The sequence below is a fragment of the Oryzias melastigma genome, linkage group LG8 (assembly GCF_002922805.2).
Source record: "Oryzias melastigma strain HK-1 linkage group LG8, ASM292280v2, whole genome shotgun sequence".
Lineage (NCBI taxonomy): Eukaryota > Metazoa > Chordata > Actinopteri > Beloniformes > Adrianichthyidae > Oryzias > Oryzias melastigma.
This window is the reverse complement of record NC_050519.1, coordinates 14,780,285-14,803,918: the sequence shown is the minus strand read 5'-3', so window position 1 is coordinate 14,803,918 and position 23,634 is coordinate 14,780,285. Positions and strand designations below refer to the sequence as shown.

At 37.8% G+C, this 23,634-nt stretch overlaps 2 protein-coding genes across 2 annotated transcripts in view; one reads left to right on the top strand and one right to left on the bottom strand.

Annotated features, from left to right (window-relative positions):
* slc6a16a (solute carrier family 6 member 16a) overlaps window positions 1-12,330 on the bottom strand; it is a 14,799-nt gene extending 2,469 nt beyond the window's left edge. The window contains exons 1-9 of the mRNA XM_024271339.2: window positions 12,004-12,330; window positions 4,951-5,170; window positions 4,622-4,779; window positions 4,022-4,148; window positions 3,755-3,930; window positions 2,519-2,629; window positions 2,157-2,398; window positions 1,864-2,044; window positions 54-255 (exon numbers count right to left, since the gene is read on the bottom strand). Of these exons, the coding sequence (XP_024127107.1) occupies window positions 54-255; window positions 1,864-2,044; window positions 2,157-2,398; window positions 2,519-2,629; window positions 3,755-3,930; window positions 4,022-4,148; window positions 4,622-4,779; window positions 4,951-5,170 (1,417 nt within the window). The 5' untranslated portion in view covers window positions 12,004-12,330. The remainder of the gene's footprint in view (window positions 1-53; window positions 256-1,863; window positions 2,045-2,156; window positions 2,399-2,518; window positions 2,630-3,754; window positions 3,931-4,021; window positions 4,149-4,621; window positions 4,780-4,950; window positions 5,171-12,003) is intronic.
* A 4,630-nt stretch (window positions 12,331-16,960) lies between these two features.
* On the top strand, window positions 16,961-23,484 carry eps8l1a (eps8 like 1a). The gene is made up of 14 exons (XM_024271341.2): window positions 16,961-17,477; window positions 18,322-18,430; window positions 18,504-18,562; window positions 18,651-18,783; window positions 19,511-19,599; window positions 19,681-19,755; window positions 19,840-19,988; window positions 20,067-20,261; window positions 21,685-21,793; window positions 21,877-21,993; window positions 22,078-22,204; window positions 22,285-22,441; window positions 22,535-22,667; window positions 23,142-23,484. The coding sequence occupies exons 2-14, from the start codon at window positions 18,322-18,324 to the stop codon at window positions 23,172-23,174; spliced, it is 1,485 nt and encodes a 494-aa protein (XP_024127109.1). The 5' UTR covers window positions 16,961-17,477; the 3' UTR covers window positions 23,175-23,484.
* Window positions 23,485-23,634: the final 150 nt, after the last annotated feature.

The window sequence follows — 23,634 nt, the reverse complement described above, 5'->3', positions numbered from 1 at the left end:
GAGCAGACTCAACAGATGAGGCTTTTGTGTTTTAAACATGTACTGTGCTGTACCTGTAAGTAAAGTACGGTGGCGCCCCAGAAAGTTAAAGTTGTCCATGAGAGGTGTCAGGATTCCCTGCATGGTCCCAAACATGGTGCTGAGGCCCAGGTTGAGCAGCATCAGGAAGAACAGGGAGGACCAGAAGGGGCTTCCAGGGAAAAGGGCCATCACCTCGGTGAAAGCAATGAAGGCCAAGCCGGTCCCTTCGACGCCCTGCACAGAGAGCGAGACAATGGCTCAGGAGACAGTAAGACATGGAACAGAACGTTTTTATATGTACAGCGCTCCCTTGTTTGTCGCTGGAATTAGATTCTAAAAATAACCCAAAAGGTAAAAATTGCCAAGTACGATTATAGATGTTAAAAGGATGTACATTTTTTTCACAGAAATCAAAGGTTCGTTGGCATATATATACTTTTAAAGTTACATTTTAACTGTTTTATTGATTTCTATCTATTTTATTCCATTATGGGTTTTGTTTTTAATTTAACTGTGTGGTGAGATGTATGGAGCAAGGACAACGACATAATTTCCGTGAGGATTAATAAAGTATCTATCTATCTATATATATATATATATCCACATAAGACTTTGATCTTTGTTTTCATTCAGCAATGCTATGCTTTTTTTCAACAAACTTTTGAACTTTGAGAGTTTCGAGAAAAAAAAGAAAAAATATATGTAGATACTGTATATATATAAATAGATATATGCATACACTGTATATATATATATATATATATATATATATATATATATATATATATATACATACAGTGTGTGTATATAGACAACTCAAAACGCTTATATTAAAAAAATTTCCATTTGAAGGAGGTGCTCCGCTGCTGAGGTGTATCTCCGCACAGCGGAGCCCCCTCCGGAGCGCGGAGGGGTGGTAGAGCTTCTCCTCCATACCACTGCATGCTGGAGAAATGTCATCTGCTGACTTGGAAAGGGTAAAAAAGAATGCCGATGAAAATAATTGCAGAGGATTATTATCCTCCGCTGCAGGTATTTATTAGTTGAAGGAGGAAGCGCATGCTCCTGATTTTATGGGACAGAGTGACACTCCCCATCAGTGTCAAAAAGTATGCTGTCGCTGCAGCTGCTGTACAGTATTTTTTTTTTTAATCTTAAAAATTCTATTTAATAAGTGTTTTACAAAGCATAATCAGAAGTGGCTTGGATGTGTATCGACCGGTAACAGACATCCTTTGGCCACAAGGTTGGGGGGTTCCCCATATACGTGGATGCCTCTGATCCCTAACCCCCACAAATAAGGGGGAACACTGTACGTACATATATATATATATATATATATGTTGGCTGTCAGCCAACCAGGATACAGAACACAGTGTGCTAGGAAAAAAAACATGCAAAGCTGCACTGAAAAAATCTGCAAAAAATAAACATTATTTTTTGTAGATCTCCAATTTGTTGTTTTAGTGTCTTTTCTCTTTACAATATCACATTATGCTGACTTATATGCGTCTCCTGCATATGTTTTAATCTCTTTGGTTGATATTATTTTACAGTGTCAATGAGATTCCTGCAGTGTTTTAAGAAAGACCCCAGCAGTCTCCTGCATTGCATAAGAACTTTCTGAACTTTCAGTTAAACTTCTGTCAATTATTGAAGATATGATAAAAGTAAAATAATTACATTTTCAGTTTGCTTCCAAGTCTTTCTGGTTATTCCTCTATATGTTCTCTTTTATTACCTGTCGGTTTCAGGTTTCTTAAGTCTAGATCAGAACTCTGGAGGGAATTTTCACCTTCCTTAAACTCATGTTATAACATGTTCTTGACATGTCAAAGATACCTTGTTCATCTCGTCCTCCAGATTGCAGTCGGTGATATTCAGCCCCACAGAGGAGCTGTACTGGCTGTACCACTCCCTGTACTCGGGTATGGACACCGAGCTCGGGTCAGTCATGTTGAAATGAGGCCACCAGGGTTGATGGGATTCATTTGCCGCCTTCAGGTTCAACAAACCAATATTTCTGAAAAAATGTCCCAACAAAAAAAAAATGCTAAACACACAGCTTCCTCTATGTCGCACATGAAACATCTGCATAAAATAAAACTGCTGCAAAAAAAAAGACACTGACATACTTAGAAACGCAGCCCAGAGCGATGGTTTTGGCTCTGAAACCCAACACAACAAAAACCACCAGTGAGGCCAGCACGGATGTCATGAAGTTGATGCAGGAGACCATTAGTGCGTCCCTGTGGCAGTTGTTTTGGACTGGATTGTAGGAGGAATAAGCAATAACGGAGCCGTAGCCCAGACCCAGCGCAAAAAACACCTGCGTGGCAGCCTGCCGCCACACCTGCACGTTACCCCAGATCTCCAACTAAAAAGACAACAATAGTAATGCCACTTTATTGCTTTCTTCTTTCACCATGACTCGAAATTAAAAATTACAGGTGAGATTAAAATATTTAAATTACAGTATCAAATTTGCGCTGCTTACTCTAGGATAAAACATGTAGGTGATTCCATCCATGGCACCATCCAGTAACAACCCTCTGATGAGGAAAATAAACAGCACCACATACGGAAATACAGAGGAGAAATACATCACCTGAAAGAAAGAAAAAAAATTAGAAAATGCCAAAAAATAGGAAAAATTAGATGATTTTGTCATTTTTACAAAACTCTAATTGCACACAAACAAAAACAAGTATACATTTTTGTGGCCTACTGGGTTTTGAGACTATTTTATTTGTGTTTAAAGCAGAAAAAAAGATTAAAAATGAAATAAAACAAAGAAAAACAGTCCAAAAATGATTTATTTGATACAGTGGCTTGTTTGACTGGAGGAATAATGAAAAGTGACTGACAACAGGGGGTGCTATAGGTGTGAGCATGTTTGTTTGCAGTTCTTGTTCAAAGAAAAAGCTGTTGGGTGAGTCTAGTCTAGGGGTCTGCAACCTTCAACACTTCAATAGCTTTCAATTTCTCATTGATCACTTCAACCTTTAGAAAAATATGACTGATTTGGATTTATGTAATGTTACTATTATGATAAAAACAAATTAAATTTGTTTTTTGGGGATTCAAATAACATAAATATGAAGAGAAAATATATATTTTTCAAAATATAAAAAAGTTCATAACTTTTGACAGAGGTTGACATGACTTCTTTTCAAAATAAAAGACATCATGAGCCACATAGGATCATGTTGTTGCAGCAAATGTAGCGTGATGTCAGCACTTACAAAATAAATAAGAAAAACACAGTATATGGTGCATCTCAGCCACAAATGTACAAATTCAACAAACTAAATTACATCAGAGTCAATTAAGTGACTTCCACTGTATTTTTTTAACCATAAGGTCCACTTAACATCTTAGAATTTGATACAAAATATAAATAATTCTTAATTCCAGTTGTGCTTACTGACCTCCAATTGATTTTCTGTGGTACACGGTGCACCGAAGTCTGTCAAAATGTTGTAATTCAGCTTGTGATACATGTTGTCCTTCAACTGTTTGTGAATGAGTTAAGTTAATTTACTCTACTTTTTCACTTTTAATATTACAATTAGCTTTGAAAATTAAAGCCTTTTTATGTTTCTTTAACCAGAGGGGTAAAAATATCTACATGTGACCCTCAGGTTGCAAACCCTCTTTATTTTCTCTTACTTTTTATTTTTCTTTTCAGCAAAGTTGTATTCAAGCTTAACTTTGGTGGCTGTTTTCTTACCCTAGCAGAGGACTTGATGCCCTTGATCATAGCCAGCGAGACGATCGCCCACGCGGCCAGCAAACAGCCCGTCATGATGGAGTTAAACTCTCCCGACTCCTCGATGGAGTTTGTGATGTTGAGAGCTTTTCGAAACCAGAAATATGACGTCGGTGAGCTGATAGAACATTCCTTGACTGTTAAAGGAAGACACAAAGCACTATAGGAATCAGTTTGGCATAAGTGCAGCATCCTGTTTTGCTTTAGTGTTTGTTGTCCTGCAAGTACCTGTATCATTGATGGTTATATCTGTTGGACAATGGTGCCAAGGGAGTGGATACTGGAAAGAATTGCCCAAGTAGAAGAGGCTCCATGCTATGATGACATTGTAGTACAGAGCTACATAGAAGCAAACCTGGAGAAGAAGGAAGGAGCAAATAGAAAATATTTTGGCGTTAAAGTACCAAATAAAGTTCTGCGTAAAGAGGTAAAAAGTGGACATGATGACTTATCAGAAAGAAAATCATAGAAAGGAAGGGTTAAAATTGATTTTTGATAAACATTTTGCAGAACGCTTTGAAACTGTCTGTTATGCAGAGAAAGCTGTTATGTAACAAAGTGAAAAAAAAAAAAAAAATCAGCACCGCGCCTCTTAAGTTACAGCGTGACATGAAGTCATATATGTATTTCAGTTTTCACTCTAAAAAAAGTACAAGCTATAGCTTTTTGGACAGAGTCCTTTCCTTGAACAACAATAATCCTTTTAAATTAGCTGATTTTCTGTTAGAAGTTTTCTACATTTTTCCTTACCAGCTCAGACTAATAAATCATGTCAAATAGGTAAAAAAAAAAAAAAGGAAAAGAAATGCATAAACTGGAAACTCTCACCACACAGCTGGAGTAGCCAATCCCCTCCAGTTTCGGGGAGATGTGTTTCCACACACCGATGCTCCCCTGCCGAATACTCTGGCCGGCGGCCAGCTCCATAAAGAACAAGGGAACTCCCACAATCAGTAAAAGAAAAATATACAGCAGCATGAAGGCCCCTGCAAGGGAAAATCAACACGATTTTCCAAAAGCCACTCTAATGTTCTCATCTTGATTTATGTTAATGGAGCTAAAAAATGATAAAAAATAAAAATCTACTATAATTATTCTCAATGGATTTAAATATTTATTGATTTTTTTGGCTGAAAATAATCTTTTTGGTGACTTACCGCCTCCATTTTGGTGGCAAAGGTAAGGAAACCTCCACACGTTCCCTAAGCCCACGCTGAAGCCCACCTGCGCCAGCACGTACTGAATCTTGGAGTCCCACGCGGGACGATCGGCGGCGCTGTCCTCGGCTCCATTAGAACCCGTGGCGGCCGTGAGCTGGGCTTCAGACGGAGCTCCTCTGGGCCACGCCTCACTGCAGTCCAAAGCCGTCTTTTCCATCTTATCAAAAGCAAAACAGATGTCCTGTGTTTACTATCAAACAGTGAATGAGCACAGCGTACTTAAAAAGATAACATACATTTTTCAAGAATCAAACCAAGTCAAAAAAATTACCACAAATATGCAAAAAAGAGAAAAAAATGATAAACCTCTAAAAAATTACTAACATGTTGATAAAATATTTTTTGTCATTTTTCCTCACTTTTTATTTTTTTATTATCTTTCCTGTTGATAAATATGGACAAATAGTTAATCAAAAATTATGTTTTTGTAGACAAAATAATATTAAATAAAAAAAAATTAACCTAACATAAAAAAATTAAATGCAGAGCTAAAACGTTTTTACTAAAAGTTTTGATATCTTGTCTCTGCACAATAAAATCCTTACAACAATAATTAAAAAACACATTTAGAATAGTATTTTCCTGCGAATAAAAGTTCCTCCCTCCTCAATTGAGTAAATAGGAAATTATTTAAAAACATTAATGACGGCTGCTGCAGCTGGATTGAAGTCCACAATCAGAAAAGGGCTGTGCATATTTGACTTGTGTGGGACGTGTGCCAGGATTACAGTTTTCCTGGCCAAATTTTAGGGAAGCCCTATTTTTAGACAAAGTTGCCTGGTATCTGCACAAAACATACAAGTTTGTTGCACATCCAAAAAACCTTTGTCCCAGTTTGAATGTTATAACTGTTTCAGCATCTACTTAATCATTACATCATATTACGCATCTTTGTATATTAAAAAATAAGTAAAACTCAACTAAAAATGCACTAAATTTGTGTTTTTGGTGTACAAATTAGTAAATATGTTGCTACAATTTTTTCCCTTTTTAGGGAATTTTTTTTTCTTGACTCAGCCCCTCACCATAATGCTACCACCGCAGGACATCAGTTTATCTGCTGCTCTTCTTGTCCTGATGCACCCATCACTCTGGAACAGGATCAATCTGGACTCATCAGACTATCTGACCTTCTTTCTCCTGCTCCAGAGTCCAATCTCCAACTATATTTGGAAAACAAAGGAGTTTTCTTTGCTGAATTCCAGTGTAAGTAATTCCACCGACAGACATGTATAATCACAGTTCCTCCATGCTGATTGGAGTTTAACTCCAATGATGACTTTTGTGACTTAACTGGAATTTTCTGATTCGTTCTAACGAGTTATTCTGAAACAGTTACATGTGCGTTCACATGACATGCCACTTTAGCTACAGTACAGGTTGTCAGACGTTTGACAAATGACTCATTGCATTTGGTAACCCTTCCGCTCTTCTTAGTTTGTTTACATTAAGAGTGGGGTCATCTGGACCCCCCAAGACAGTGCGCTGAACTTTTTTTTATCTTTGATTTTTGAGTTTCACTAATGTACATGACAGACATAAAATCCTTACCACCTTTGTCATGGAAGGAATCACATATCAATATGTGGTTGGAGTCATCTGGACCCCAAAGAGATTACATAACTCCAGCTGAAACAAGCCAGAACTACTGTAGTACTTTTCCAATCAGACCTTTTTATATTTTTTGTGGTTGATTTTAAAAAGCAAAAAAAAACAGATTAAATAACTAGCATTTTTTTTCATTATTTTTTTCCATTTTTTATTGAATTTCAAAATTATAGATTCAAAAAATGTGTTTTTTAAACCTCATATTGAAATTGGCCTCAAATGAAAAATATGAATAAGCTTTAGCTCTATACTGTACTATAGTGAACTATAGTAAAGCTTTTATTTATGGCCAACTTGAATATACTCAGGTTTATATGCAAAATTCAAAAATAATGTTGCATACTTTCTTTTCTTAAAATTTCATTAACAGAGGATTACTTCAATTGCTGAAATTTCTCTAGTGCAAAAAAAAAGGTGCAACAAACCTGTGTGGTTCCAAAGCTGCAGGAGTGTGAAAGCTCTGCCAGCCAGTAGCATTAACATCAGTGCACTAATGTCTGCAACGATTGATCTCACTAAACTGGTTCCTTCAGGATTTCTGGACTTCTGAACTGTCATCCAGCCATACATCAATGACACACTGACATTTGTACATGAACATTTGAAACATGTGGAGGTGGTTTTGTCCCACGAACCGTTGAGTCCAAAATCAAGCAGTTCTTGTACACGGGTGTTGCCTTATAGGATAAAAAGGGCAAAACTTTCTGATCTAAGAAACTGATTCATGTTCTGCTGCTTCAAAGAACTTCCTCTGGTTACTAATATTGGAAAAAACGGAAAATACTACTGAGGAATTGTTGACATAAAAAACTGCTTCAAGTAATCACCAGCTACTGAACCTAAAGACCCATGCGTATTAAAATGATGTTTTGGGTGTTTTTAACATGTTCTTGTGTCATTTTTCTGACGAAGGAGAACATATACAAATAAAATTAAGCTCAAAATTCCATTTCGAAGTATAGTACCAAAAAAAAAAACAGTTTAACAAGGGTGAATTCAGACTGGTAAAATCCTTTGTTCTGGTCCGTGTCCATTTATTTGTTCTAGATTGAGTCCTGAACCTCAGGTTTGGTCTGGATTCAGACTAGGGTCTACCAGAGATTTATGTTTCAGACCAAAGCTTTAAAACCACGTGACTAAAGATCTCTTCACTTATTGGCCAGCAGTTACGGGTGTGGATTTGCCAAGATTGTTCACATATTTTTATTTCGCTGATCAATTCTGAACATCTGTATAATGCCAGGTTCAACACTTTTTACTGCTTCTGTGGTACGGCGGAGGCGTTCTGTAAGGCGGTTACTGAGGACGCTACAGCTACGAGTTAATAAGCGTTTATTACTGATGAAAACAGTGTGAGAAGCAATGTGTATCAAGTTGTTTTAATGAGCCTGCAGTCATTTGACCACATTTCAATGAGCTGCTGTTGCAACGCTGCTCCTCATATGTCAGCTAATTACCCGGTACGGAGGCCGTTTTGGTTCAGTTAATTCTCGCTCTCGGACCTAATCGTATTCACACCGAGGAATATTAGAGTCAACCGATTGGAAACAAACCAAGACCACCTGGAAAGATGAGTCTGAGAGAGGTTCCTCCTTCTCACAGAAGGCTCTCAAGAGTGGGAGGGGAAGAGGGGGTGGTGTTACACAGGCTAATTAGGCTGATTTCTAATAAACTCCTGCCGTTCTACAGAAAAGATGTCCAGGAATATGACTCAGATTTTTTTAATTTTGACTAAAAATAGCAAAATCATAATTAAAAGACCACTGAGAACATTTTTACAATTGATCAAAGGAGGGTCAAAGTGGGACTTTAACATGATTCTGCAGTAGCCCAAGATTTATTGGAGGATACGAATCTACAATCTGGAGGAGGAGCAAACGTTTATAGCTTTTGGATGAGCCAAGGTGACAAAATGTCAAAGGGCAGCAACGTTGGCATCATAGATTAAACTAAGAACGTACGAAAAATTGTGAACGTTTTTGCACTTTTTTCTTGTGTGGACTCCCATGAGCAGCACAGTGATGTCCTGGGCTTCAGGAGAAACTCTCATGCGTCCACTCTTCATTCCGGACCACTGTCGCTCAGAGGACTGGGCCCGATCCAGTGCGGCTTAACTCGAGCCCAGCTGGCTCCATGACATAACCCAGGAGGCCTATTTGAACATGTCCTTGTTGGTATCAGAGGGGGAGAATGGAAAATTACTAGAGGTGTATGACCTAGAAAAAAGTAAGACACATGGCCCAATAGGGCAGGTGCCTACAGAAATAAAGACACACAAGCGGAGGAGTGTGAGGCTGCCACAAAAACATGCATACTCAAGTAGAGGGGCGGAGAAGTGAGCGCAGAGGGGGACTAGGAGGGACGCTCGGCTGGGGGGTGTTGGGTTTACATTGGCTGAGAGTGTGGGTGGTGCTGAGGGGCATGTGTAGGCCTCGTGGAGGCTCCAGCTGGTGATAAACAGGAGAAAATTGGATTTATGAAACTCGTGGTTTTATTTGATTTAAAAAGAAAAAGTGTGACTTTGAGGAGGCTTCAGCCACAACATTGTGTCAATTTATTCATCTATCAGGAACCAAATCAACCTGAGAAATGTTGTTATGATACATGAACCGGCGTGCACACGTCCTAAAGAGAGAGCAAACTTTTCCTAGAAGGCTTGGACGGCATTTTTAACGTCTGCTGCAACAGAATTAAAATCTATCTTTTTCTGCACACATATTCTCCAGAAAACACAAAAGTTTCCCTTTTTTCGGTCAAGGGTCACGTCAGGGATGTAGCTGGAAAACATCAGCTCTGCATTCGGGAGGTTTGTTGCATCACTGACACTGAGACACAACCTTCTCCATCGATGCAGTTGTTGTTCTGTCAAAAACAGATTATTGTAAATAACGTTGTTAGACTGGAGCTCATGACCGGAGAGTTCCTCTGAAAGGGTGTTTATAAATTTCTCGGTACTGATCCCTGATGTCTCCCTGACTCCCACATGAAAATATACAGCATTCATGCAATTATACTTAGTATAAATTTCCCTCAACTGCAAACAACTTAAGTGTATTTTTTTTTACTCCTTCCATATATATGTATACATTATGTGGTTACATTTTAGACTGAAGTGTGCGCTCCAGTTTGCAATAGTGAAAGCCTTTTTTTTATTTTACATGGCGGCATTATACCTAAAAAAAGCTATTTTTCCACCCAAACATTCTCTGCACTGTCTATTTCTATAAAGTTTAAGGAACATTTAAGGCAAATCAGAGGATTATAATCAGGTTTTCTAATCCAATTTGCCAGCAAATAAGTATTCAAAGTGTGTGGGGTTATGGATTGTATCTGTTAAAGGAGTGGAGGGTGAATTGTGGGTTGAATTTTTATTGTGTGTTTTATTTTTATTTAATGCGCTTTGGGTTTTGCAAGGTATGAGAAGTACTTTTTATAAAGAAAGTTTGATTTATTGATTGATCAGTAGATGGAATAAAAGCAAGTGAATGCAATTTTTCAAACAGATAGAAATCACCTTTAAGCAACTCTGCAAAAAAATAAAAATAAATAATAATAATAAAGAAAAATAACAGAAGCAGCACTATATGGGCATAAATTCCATGGCATCCAGAAGCAATCTCCTCCAGAGGAAAGATGCTTTTTTGTTTTTACATTTTCAGTAAAATACATAGAAAAAATTTCTTCAGAATAGCTTAACAGCTTTTGCAATAAAAAAGTAAAAACATAAATATATTGGAAACATATTTTTTTGATAATTTGTGAAAAGTAAGTGAGGAGCCAAAAGATTATTATAGCATTTTTAATAGATTACTAATGTTGTGATTGAAATTTATTTTGAAACTCAGTTTTAAACAGGAGAACTAATCCTTGTGTTTTTTAGAGGAAAAAAAATGTATTTTTGTCATATTTCAAATATTTAATAACGTTATTCTATTTCGCATATTTATTTAATATTTTCTCCACCAAATTGTTGAATATTTTTAAAAACTTTAATTTGAAATATGGTTTTCCCCTCCATTTAGCTTTTGAAGATTCAAAAAGACATCAGCTTCTCTAATGTCACCTCTTCTCTGAGTGGTCGTATCATAATATATAAAGGACAGTTTCACTTATGATAATTACTTTTTTTAGTAGAAAACATTTTTTAACCTTTATGTAGCCATGTAAGCTATTAATAACATGTTCATATTTAGAATACTGATCTGGGAAGTGGAGAAACAAAAGCACATCTGCACATACGTACAACAATTTACATCTAGAAAACTGTTCCATCAAACATAGTTCTGGAAAATATATATAGATGGATTTTTATGAGCAGGATTAAGTCAGAATATTAATTAAAATGTTTTTAAAAGCTGAGATTGGTATAAAAGGTGGTTAGTTTTAGTATTTTTTGAAAGTGATTCTAGTTTTTGCTGCTGCATATTGAAAAGACAATTCTTCATATTTTGATTTTATTTAAGGAACATTGAGCATTATACGATTTTTCTGTTTAAGTCTTAACAGAGTCATGAAAAAGATAAACGGACATTAAAAAAAATGCCTAAAAAATCATAATTGAATCAGTATTTGAATTAAAAGATCATTTCTTCTTTTTTTCTGTTAAAGCATTTGCCAATCTATAGATTTCTGCAAACCTCGACACATCAGTACGCCTGCAACGATAACATAAAAACTCCAAAACAGACAAAGAAATTGCTGTTTGTAGTCCATAAAAACATCCATAGCTCTACAGCAAAGAGACATCATGTTATATCTTAAATAAAAGAAAAATAAAAGTTCAAATTGGTAACTGTTTTGACCAAAAATGGTAGAAAATGTTGTTTATTAAAACTGCATTAACATTAATGAAGGTACCTGTAAAGTACTGTACAACTGCTAGCTTTTTAGTAAACTTTTTTTTAATATTTGTTTTTAAAAAAAATCACATTTCCACATTTATATTTTTTTGTTTTTGCCTTATTCTTTACGTTTACTCTTCTTGTTTACTTCTGCTTAAGTATCTTTACATTAAAGTTACTTTTTGGGCAATTTTCTTGCAGCTTTTAGCATTGCATAACACAGCTGCCAACCATGAACAAGTTCTCACAGCTTCATTAGAGCCTCCTGCAGCTGGAGGCAAACCGCAACACATCAAATATTCTACATCTAAGGATCATTTCTGTTCCTCTACGGGAAATGTATATTTTTGCTGCTCTGTTCCATTATACCATAACAGAAGGCTTCCTGTTTAGAACAAAGCAGCCTTTAGTTTTGAAAACAACTAAAACTTCCTGCAGAAAACTTCAGATGAGCAAAAAAACTAACTTTATAATCAATTTTAAGAAGAAAATCGGTGGGATAGTGTTGTGCAACGCCAACAGCAGTGTGTTGTGAACGTACCACGCTGATGAGAGTTGGGTTTCCAGTCGTCCTGCTGGCTGGGCTCGGTTTCCTTATTAAAACTGCAGCCCTTCTCCTCAAAACTCCAAGCGGGATCGAGATGTCAACGACTTCAGACCACGAGGTTCCCACCGTCCACTTTCAACAAGTGAAGGCCACGTTTCAGGAGCTGAAGTCGGGGAGAAGAAACGCAGGAGAGCTTTAACAGCTGAGCCAATGGGGAGACGGAGGGGGCTGAGCTGCCCTTTCCAAAAGCGGAGGGGGGCTGAATAACACAAGAAAACACTGCTGTGCTGTATGTCAACACACGCTTCTGCTGCAGACACTTAAAAAATTAAGTAAAAATACTTTTTTTGGAGAAAAGTAGAAGAAAAGTCAACAAAACAAAAAAAAAAAAAAAAACCTGAGTGACAAGATTAAAGTATTAAAACTTATCTATGAGAAATGACCTTTTTTTATTTTTTATTGTTTGTATGTGTGTAAACAACTGGTTGCACGTCATATGCAAGTGCACTGATAAAATCTGTTAATAGGGGACCTTAACTCTAAACTAGCACGTGCCAATAAAAAATAAAGAAAGTTCACCTCCCCCTAGTGGACAGATTTAGCAACTTTTTTAATTTTTGCTGCCCATTTTTAAATATGATTTAAGAAAAAAATCAATCAAGAGCAACTTTCAATGGAGATCTGGACATGACATAAGAAAAGAAATGTATATTTTCAGTAAGTTCAGGTGAAATCAGTGTCTCTCCGATGGGACAGACACAAAGTGATGCAAATTTCTCCATTTTGCACTCTCAAGTGACAACTGAGTGCCCCCTGTGTGGATCAGTGTTTGAACCGTGCAGCAAATGCAGGGTCTGATTCTAATTGGTTTATCAGATGAGAAACAGAAGCTGGTCCAAAACAAATTAAAAAAAAACCACCAGTTAAGCTCCACGTCATCCAGATCCAGATTGATTTACTTGTATTCAACTGAGCACAAAAAGTTTGAGAATTTCAGAAATCAAATTGGATAACAAAGAAAATGAATTTCTCAAGATCAAGAATCAAATGGAACTGCACAGGAAAGCATCATCCTTAAGCAGTTTAACTTGGAACTACAAACATAGATAAATGTCTTTATTGTCCCTGTCCACGTGAACATGACATTAGAGCAGTCACCACCCCAGAAATTTTACAAAATCTAATACAAAACATGTCATCATGTACAAACTGATATGTGCAAATAAAAAAAAAGCCCATAATACTGTACAGAGCATTACTAAATGGTTTACTAAACAGCCAAAGCTTTATTTTTTATTGGAATTTGTTTTCATTCCTTCTTATCAGTAAGATAAAGCAATACAATCCAATAAAACCTGTTCTGTTGCCAAATGGAGATACTGTGCTGAGTCTTCTGGCAATTGTCAAGTCTCTGCTGCAGCTGCATGACATGACAATGTCCAGCTGATGTCACCACTCATCTACACAAGAAGAGTCAGACTCACTGTAGTGTAGATGAGCTGAAGCCGAATAATCAGTTTTTGTCTGATGAATATGGATACAATATCTGGACTGGATATTAGTAGACTAACAACAACAGTAGAGTAACTTTAAAATAAAAGTACACTGATTAATACATAGTTTATTTCAGCAGAGGCAAGAGAGTGGAGTTTACATCATATTCCTCATCTCTCCTGAAGATGGCGGCAGAGAGAGAAAGCAGCAAGATCCAGAGAAAAAAGCTGTTTGGGAGAGTTTAAGGAGATTTGCTGATCCTGGTGTGAAACTGCAACCCTGCCAGCTGGACCAAAGAAGAAAACTAACTATAGGTAGGACCACTGTTGATGAACCAGGTAGGCAAAGTTAGAAGGCACCATCTTCGGACAGGACAGGCTTAATCCCCGACACATGGGAAGTGGGGCGTGCACAAAAAGGACTGGGCAGACAGAGCAGAACAGCATCAGAAATGATAACCTTAGAAACAGGAAACAGACAACTGAATCCAGTTTCAATCCACTTCATAATTTCTTCACTACTCATTTCCTATAGCAATATACAGTGTGCTCACTATGTTGTATGGCTTTTGTAATCTACAATTTCAAAATGAAGTGCCCTAAAATTTCCCAAAAGTCTTTATAGGACACTGGTTCCACAAAAACAAGCGAACATTGATGGTCATTATTGGCGAATATAAACCACAATGCATTGCGTTTGAACAATTTTTCATGTGAAACATTTTCTTTTATTTCATTACTACCTTAAACCATCTGAGTTGTCATCTTCAGAGCACAGTGGATACACAAATAGTATTTGTAAAATGTCTATATTTATTTGGTTTTTACTTCAGGGAATCTGTAATGCCATATTTCTCATGAAAAAAAAAAAGTAGTGAGCATGATGCCTGAATTGATTTAAAAATCGTTATGGTTCTTTATGGGTTTTTTTTTAGTAGTTAGGAAGTAGGGAGCGAATTCAAACATAGCCCATACCAGTGACCCAAGCGTCCCGTTGACAGATTTAGCGTGCCTTCTTCAGTCTGTTAAAGTCACAGAAGAGTTTTGAGTCCTGGAATCATATTTCCTATGTGTGAGGAGTGGGTCAGAAGGTCTGGTTATCCACTTTGGATCCATTCCTCATATAGACACAATAATGGAGACTAGATCCCACTGCAAAGGGAAGACCAAAGGGATAAACCCATACTGCCCATTGAATGAAGAGAGCCTAAACAATGTCTCAGAATCAAGGGGGAGAAGTCCTGGAACACAAATGCTCAGACTGACCTTAACTTTAAAGGTCTTTAATGGTTGGTTGGTCTGGGAGTGAAACCCTGAATATAAACTGACTGAAATCCACAACAGATGAGGAGAAGACTCCATACAAAACTTTGTAGTGAATTTGGGGAGCAAAATTCCTCATGGTGTATCTGGAAAATCCATTTAGTCAGAAATGTGAAGTAAAAGATTCTCAGCTATGTTTCTGTGAGCAGGATACTTTGGTTGAGGAATAAAGCACACACTTTGTTGGAGAGTTGGATGGTTGTAGGACTGCTGCCAGGGATGTACCAAGCCTAATCCAGTGTGGGTCTTAAGGCAAGACCCTTTACGCTATTGCCTAACTTTGTAGCCACAAAGGGGCCTGAGTCTAAAAGGTCTCCCTGTGCCAGCCCAGATCCCAGATAAAATAAAGGGTTGTTTCAGGAAGGGCAACTCTTTTTTATCGCATTAAAGGGCCACTCTCTGCCAAATCATACGTGCAAACCAGTAAAAGCTGACTTGCTGTGGCAACCCCTGATGGGATATGCCGGAAGGTGAATGACAACAACATGCTGTAAAAGCAATCCATGATGCTGGAATATCTATTGGACAATGGAAGAGCTGTGATAAAGTTCAGATTATTATGGGATGGTGATCTTTTAGGAACTGGTAGGGGATGCTGTAATCCAGCAGGGTACTGGTCTGTTTGGTCACTATTACACCATGAAAAACCTGCATCATAGTCCTTGTAGTCATTCACCTGTGATCCATCAGAACCTTCTTCAAGAATAGCCTTTTGTTCTGGATGACAATACAAACGAGAGGCGTGAGAGCTGGTAATAATTTGGGACCTGAGGTGTGGAGGACCAAAACAATAGACCTAATGGTGATTAAGGAGGAACCATGTGACTGATGAGACTGTTTTCACCAAGGCGACAGTTAGCTGAGCTAACAGACAAAATAAAGTCTGGTTCTTGGTTACAAAAATTACTTAAGTCTTGTCTTAATAGTGTTTACTTGTATAGTCCTTTTTAACCTTTCTTGAAAGCTCAAAGAGCTTTACAGTCACACTCCCATTCACATATGTTCACACATTGATGGCAGCTCTGCTGCCTCAGGCACCAACCTATAACCACCAGGAGCAATGTGGGATTCAATGTCTTGCCCAAGGACCCTTTAATATAAAGGTAGACAAGGCAGGAACTGAACCCAAATCTTTTGATCAGATGTCAACTGTGCTGCTTCTGCACCTCAGCTGTCTAGACAAAACATCAGCCTTGAGTTTTTGAAGTACAGGTCTGTATAAAAGAGAAAAGTGGAAATGGTTCAAGAATAGGTCCGTGTGGCTTGGCAGGCCATCAGACGATTGTTTAGTACAGTCAATAAAGGGTTGGTGGTGACCTGATTGTAGCTTTCAATGGCATGCTGTTAGAAATTGGTGAATCTCCTATAAAGTGTGGTCCAGGTCAGAAGCTTGGTTAGAAATGAGGACTTGAGTTGAACTTAGGCACAGGTTGGAGCAAGTAGAAAACTATTAAATTGGTGCTGATGCCGAGTCATGTTGTTCACCTCTCCCCATATCCCTTTAGGGGTCGCCACAGTCATTTACACGTTTTGGTTTGGCAGAGTTTTACGCCGGATGCCTTTGCTGACATAACCTTATATTTTATCCAGGCTGGGGACCAGCACAGGGAGACCCAGAACCGGACCCCCTTTGGCTATAGAGGCAGCAGTATGAAGGGTCTTGCTCAAGGATCCACACTGTATTTAGCCCATTGCGACCCATGGGAAACGAACCCTGTTTTCCCATGCGACGGACCTACACAGCCAACGGGAGTCGTCTAGCGGCTTGTCGCTGATGCTGACACACTAAAGGTAATATCCACAGGAGGAACCAGGTGAGCGCTTGTTTGCTCCTGAGGAAGGAGAAACAGGATTAAAATTTCAATGGTGAAGATGACAATTTGACAGTTTTATTTGTTTTGCCATCAACATGTCAAGAAGTTTTAGTACTAAAAAATCCCACTGAGATTCCAGTTTACTCCCAGAAACAAATTCCTAGCTTCAATCTGAAAGATTCCTTTTACAGGTGATAAAATGATTCACCACTCAAATATGTTCCTGGTTTCGCTTCGTCAGGGAATGTGATTTAGAAAATTCTAAAACAGCTTTTGTTAAAGTTTATGTTTTACTTAAAATTTTTTTTAGTAATTTTTAATATGTGCCAGTGTTTGCCAAAACATTGTGAGGAAGCATAAAAATTCCTGAAAGATAAAAAAATATATATATAACCATTACTATAGAATACTTTTAATATTGATCTTGGTATATTTTTTTATGGTTTTAGGTTCAACTTGAAGTTTCTTGACTTGTAAAGGCAGACATTAGTGGCACTTGTGGAATGACGCTTGTAGCAGATCACATTGGTTCACATGGCACCGTTCGTAGAAACGCCTGTCATGAGCAAGAAGAAACAATGAAACAGAAAGAATGAGGGAGTGTGTGTCTCAGTGCGTATGTGTGTGTTTGTGTGGGTGTGAGTATGTGTTTGGATGAGAGTGGAAGCAGCAGAGATTAAGGGCAGAAACAAAGCTAAACTTGTTTTTCTCGTTCTGACATTTTCTCAGCCAGATAGGAAGTCTTCTTGTAAACAGCAAAGCTTAGTGTAGAACCATTCAGGCACTTGTCCATCTCAGTGACTGTGTCTTGGATTTGAAACCCGAACCACAACAGAAGGTACAGTGATATGTCTACATTTTGGTGTGCGTGTGCGAGAAATGGGCAGGAGGGGGTCTGAATGGCAGATTCAAAGTTACTCCTGTCAGGTGACAGACAGCTGTCTGTAGCAGGAACTTCTTTGAAGCACCGATTCATCCTTTTACATAAAAATATGCGGTATTAGCGTAAATGTTTTCCACTCTTACTAGATTTTTAAAGAGACTAAAAATACACTTTATTGTTTTGCAAAAGACTAAAATGAACTAAATGAGCATAAAAGTAAAGTATATTGTTAGCAAGCTAAAATTTAACTTTTTTATTTCACTTGCAATGTATATATTTGCTTAGTACCTAATAAAAGGAGATTTTTTTAATTAATCAGTAAAAAATGTTGATTCATGATATTACAAATTAAAAGATAGGTCGATTTTAAACCCGGTGCTAACTAGCTAATTTCTTATCAGTGTTATGAAATTAGCTGGTTAGCACCATGTTTTAAATTTGTTGCTAACTAGTTAATTTCTCATGAGTGTTAGGAAGCTTTTGCTGTGACGGTTTGAGAACAACTCAAAGTTGTTGTAAATACAACCACCGTTTGCCCTGATCTGACTGGTCTCAGTCATCAAACACTGCAACAGGGGGGGTGGGTAGTTCTATGAATTTGAAAATGAAATGATTCATGGGTGCTGACGCTTGCATTCTTGAAATGTCAGCCGAAAGCTTCATCTTGTCAAACGAGGTCATTAAAACATCAAACGTTTGGAAAGAAGGCAGGTTAAACTTCGAGTCGAGTTCCTATACTTTCTAAAAACCAATACCGGGATGCACTGACTCTGCACTGCTTGCTTTCCTTGACTGGTAGATGTCAACAAAGCCCCCCCAGGTAGTACCCCGGAAGCATTCAGGCGTTCGAGTTACTCCCAAAGAACAGCCTGTGGATGGATTGGGTATTCATTCTGAGGCTGGGCGAGGTATGTGTGTCACGCAGAGATGTTCTGTCACTCCTCAAATGTGCTGAACTGGAGTTTTTCTTCATCTGGGCAGAGAATGGCCTAAACAGGGAGTCAGATGACACAACTCACGTGAACGCAGAGAGAGAAGTGGTGGGTGGAAATCTAGTTTTTTTTTTTTTTAAGGTTTCCGCTAAATTAGATGAGTTGTGTTATTTGTTGTGTGCAAACCATCCTCCAGGAGATCCTAAATCACTGCTTTGAAGATGTGGAGAAGTTCATGGCTCGTTTGCAGCAAGCAGCTGAGGCCCAGAGTATACTCAACCAAAGGGCAAAGAAGAAATCCCGGAGCACCAAGAAGGGGAGCAAAGACAGTGAGAATTGATTTTCCATCACTGGAGTTATCACTGAAGCGGTCAGGAAGACTGAGAAGACAAATAATAATTAAAAAAAAAAAATCTAGACTTTTGACTTAAATTCACATCATGTATGTAATTTTTGGAGAATATGAGAATGCACAGACAAAAGGCTGATTTTTGGCACACTGTTGTACAAGAAGGAAGAGAAACTTGAAATATTTCTTTGAGAATTCTGCAGACAGTGCAACCCATTTGACTTATTGCTTTAGTCTTACTCCACTTAATATTCAGCTAATTTGTGTTATCATGTTTCCTTGTTTTTTTTAAATTATGCATCAGATGGGATTTGCACTTCTTACTTCTGTCTCGGTTCAGTCACACCAGATATTTACTTATACATATGTATATACACTATATATATACTTTTTTAAGTTACAGTTTGCTAAAGTTTATTGGAATTATGTCAAGGGATTGTCGAAAACAGCATATTTTTAAATCCGATAGGACCCTCTTCCAAAAAAATAAATACATAGCAAAAGCCCAAGTATAGCTTTATTTTAGGATTTGTAAATAAAAAGAATAGAAAATGTTCACTGAAAACTAATGTTCTGAATTTGGTTCAAGAATTTTGCTGAAGTGTAACAAAAGGCTGTAAAAAGTATTTAATGCTCTAAATCTGAACTACATCCACAGTAAATACGTGTATCAATGTACAGTACTTGCCATTGTTCTATGTCTGCAGGTGATTTTTTGACAATGAAAGCCTGCCCCCCAACAGAGGAAGAATTCATCTCAATTTTTCAGAAAATCAAATACTCCCTATGTCTTCTTGTAAGTTAAAATAGACATTAGTAACAAAAGTTTGAAAGCAACGATCAAGAAATGACTACATTTAAATTTGCTCTATTTTAGCACCGCCTCCAAGCCTCCATCGCTCAACCGCCAGCTTCAGAGCTGCTGCACCACATATTTTTGCCTCTTAAATTGGTGAGATCTCTTTTATGTATTTAGTGGTGTTTGTTTATTTCCTCTTAGTCTTTAAACAAAATCCTGTTTTGTTTTGTTTTTAAGATTGTGAACACGACTGGAGGGACAGCATTGGCTGAGTCCGTGGCCAGTCCAGGCATGACCAAAGGCGCTGTTGCAATGCTCCAAAACAATCTGACTGGAGAAAGCAAAGAGTTGTGGACTTCTTTAGGAACCAACTGGACTTCCCCCTGGTCTGTGTGTCTGTCCACCTCTTCTTTGACTTAAGTTGTTGCAGTGTTATAACAATGATCTGGTTCCCCGTTTCTCAGTTCGGACCCGAGTGCTTCCACATATGTACCAGTCTTTTTGGATGGGTGGCTGCCTCCGAAATGTGACTCCCATGGTCAGCTATTAGAAGATCCCATCCAGCTGCAGTTCAAACATGAAGCTGCTATGGAACGTGAGCAGAGACAAAGTCTACAGAAAGCTAACGCAGAAAACCACAGGGGAGGCACTGATAAAGTGTAAGTCTGATGATGGTGGAGGTTTATTTCCATTGACAGAAAACAGGATAATGTTGCTTTACAAGTTTTTGCCTAAAAATTAGCTTCATAGTGTCATTGTAAAGTTAATTTTCCCAGTGGTGTCTTGATTATTACTGTGCCGTATTTAGCCAAAATCAAAAAACATGTATCATCTTCCAGGAGATAATTTCTGCAGAGCAGCAGTAGTTCATCACGCACGTAGGTGTAAAAAATTTGTTCTCTGGATTTTAACCATCCCCTGGGGGAGCGGTGAGCTGCAGACACACTGCACTCAGGAACCATATGCTGATTTAACCACTAAATTCAAGCCCTTAATGCTGAGTGTCAAGCAGGGTAACACCAGGTCCCATTTTTAGAGTCTTTGGTATGAATGACTCGGCCTGGATTTGAACTCACGACCTTCCAGTCTCAGGACAGACACTATACCAGAAGGCCACTGAGCTCTCCAATTACATACCCTACCACTAGCTTACATTGAAGTGTGCAAGGGGGCACACAAATAAGTTCTACAATTTTTTTTTTCCGTCTGCTCCTGATTCACAACAATTTGAATAAAGAAATACTCAGAAATGATGTTTTAAGTTTAAGTCTCTGAACATATATCCTCCATTGTCAGAGAAATATCACGAGAACATGTTAAAGTCACCAAAAACACCATTTTGATTGTTGTGGCTCTTTAGCTAACACTCCTAAAACTGTGAGAGTAAATACTCACTACATTACTGTTATACTGTCCCTTAAAAACACATAGATAGCACAAGACTCCTTCCTTTTCTTCAGCAGACTCCTGGCCAGTCAAGTTACTGTACGCTAGATTAAAAGTTTGTGGAAAATCCAGATGCATGTAAGCTTTGAGCTTTTTTTTAAAGTAACACAGCTTTATAAACAAAATCTTTATTAAATGTATCTGCGAACAATAAACTACATCCACTGCTACATTGTATAAATAGCTTTCAGGATGTCCCGCAAAGCCAAAAACATACTTCTTGATAAGCCGTAGAACTTCTGATTCCTCCAGTAAATAAAGTCGTAGATTCCCCAGTAGAAGTTGCAACAACCAACCTAGTGGAAACATTTTTGCTTCTCTGTGGTTTTCATAAATCTGGGTCTTTTTGACGCTATGGTTTAGGAATATAGAAGTGTGCCAAACGTAAACAAGGTCATTTCAGAAAGTGTGAGGAGAGTAAAAACATCGCACAACGATTTCAAAAATATGGCGGACATGATTTGAACTTTTGAACCACATCACAACACAGCACAAGGTTTAAAGTACATCAAAATTCTCCCAAAAGTATAATTCATCTCCTCTAATATTCATCAAATCATCTCTTATTAATTAAATGTTACATGTACTTATTTGAACTAACCCACATGTGGTTTTTTTGTGCATGTTTACATTTAGAGATGGAAATGGACTGGCACCTGAGGGCACAAAATATTACCGCTGCAGTTACGACTTTGTGGCCAGAAACAGCAGTGAACTCTCCGTACTACAAGGAGAAATACTGACGGTAAAACATCCAGCTGAAGTTATTGTTACTAACTAACTATGCTGAAAATGAAGAACTAACTGATCCAAGTTACTTTTCTTTAGGTAATTAATTCAACAAAGCGCTGGTGGAAGTGTCAGAATCGCTTTGATCAGATAGGATTTGTTCCCTACAACATTCTGGAACCTGCACCTGATCAGAACTTCATAGAGAACCCCAAAGTACAACTACACTCTTGTTTCATTCATTTAAAACTTTTCATTTGTTTTTATTTCATTGTATTAAAAATAGCTTTTACTCTTCAGACCAGGACCTTCTCTCAAAGTCAAGCAAACCCAGGCAGCAGCAGTCCTACAACTTCTAACGTAACAGGTCAAGGTCAGATGATTCTAATGCCTCCTGTAGCTGCACCGGGAGAGGAAGGTGGACGAGGTAACAATATTCAACAATAGATGTAGATGATGTTGCGTCCACATATATATGCAAACGCCTTTTTTCTGCTGTTCACACAGTCTTGATAATGAATGATGAACTTCTGAAGAAGTTGGCTGAGAAGAGAAGCTCTATTGATGAGTCAGAGGTTCTGTCCACTCCGTCTCCTCAGCTGAACTATCACTCACCAAAGACTGAGGTGAAGGCCTGGCTCACGGCAAAGGGCTTCAGCCAGGAGTAAGTCTAACTTTTCTAGAGATCATTCAGAGCAAACAGTGAATGTTAGGATAATTTGTACAAATCTATTCTTCTTTTTTCTTCTTTTATTAGAACGGTTGACAGCTTGGGAATTTTGAACGCAGCTCAGCTGTTCTCCCTAACTGAGGGGGAGCTCTGCACAGTGTTACCAGAAGAAGGATCCGGCGTTTACAGCAATATTTTGATAGAGAAGGCCCTTCTCGAGGTTTGTCCACTGATGTTCTGAACCTTTTCCTGTATGTTTGTTCCCTCAGGCTTCTCTGTTTGCTTAGCCTTGACTTATGTGCAGACTTACATCATACAGTATGATCACTGTGCTGGTGACCCACATTGAACACAAACAGTGGAAAAGAATTATCTGATCTGTGGAATCAAACATGTTCAGAAACTATTGAAAAATAGACATTTGGACTGCTGGATTAAAGCTTAGTATGAATTTATAGCAAAATAAACAGGAAAAAAAGTGAAAAAATAGCCATTAAACGAAAAGGAAACCAAAAGAGAAAAAAATCCCCAGATGCTATCATGCCTGCCATTATTTTGTTTCCTTCTCCTGCTCACAAGGAGGCTTCAGAATTTTCAAATTTAATAACCTCTGTAATTCATTTTAAGCTTTTGTAAAACAAACATCGTCATGATTTTGTTCTTTTAAGCCTAATCAAACCCCGTCTTTCCTCAGAACATACGCAAAGCTTCAGAGCAGCAAGCGTAGACGGGGAGCAGCGACGTGAGATGCAGATGTTGATACAAGGAATGACATTTTGGTGTAAATATGACAAACTCAGAATAATACTTTGCTGTTATTTCTCATCTTTGCAACTAACATATTAACAATAGACTCAGTATTTTATCAAATATAATTCTTTGAATTTGGTCAACTATAAGCAATCTTTACTAATAACCTGCTTGTACTTTTGAATGTAACTTTCCATATTAATATTACAAACTAGAATGACAACTTCACATGATGTTCTGAAACTTGTAACGTGTACAGATGAATTAAACAAAAGATTTTTCTTCCATTTGTTTTTATTTGCATCTCAATGTTAGAGCAGATAATGTGGTTTTATTAGACACAGATGATGCCCATATATATGTCAACGTAATTATGAATGATATATAAACTTGTATTTGTCTTTTATAACAAATCTAACATGTAAAAGAGTAACCTC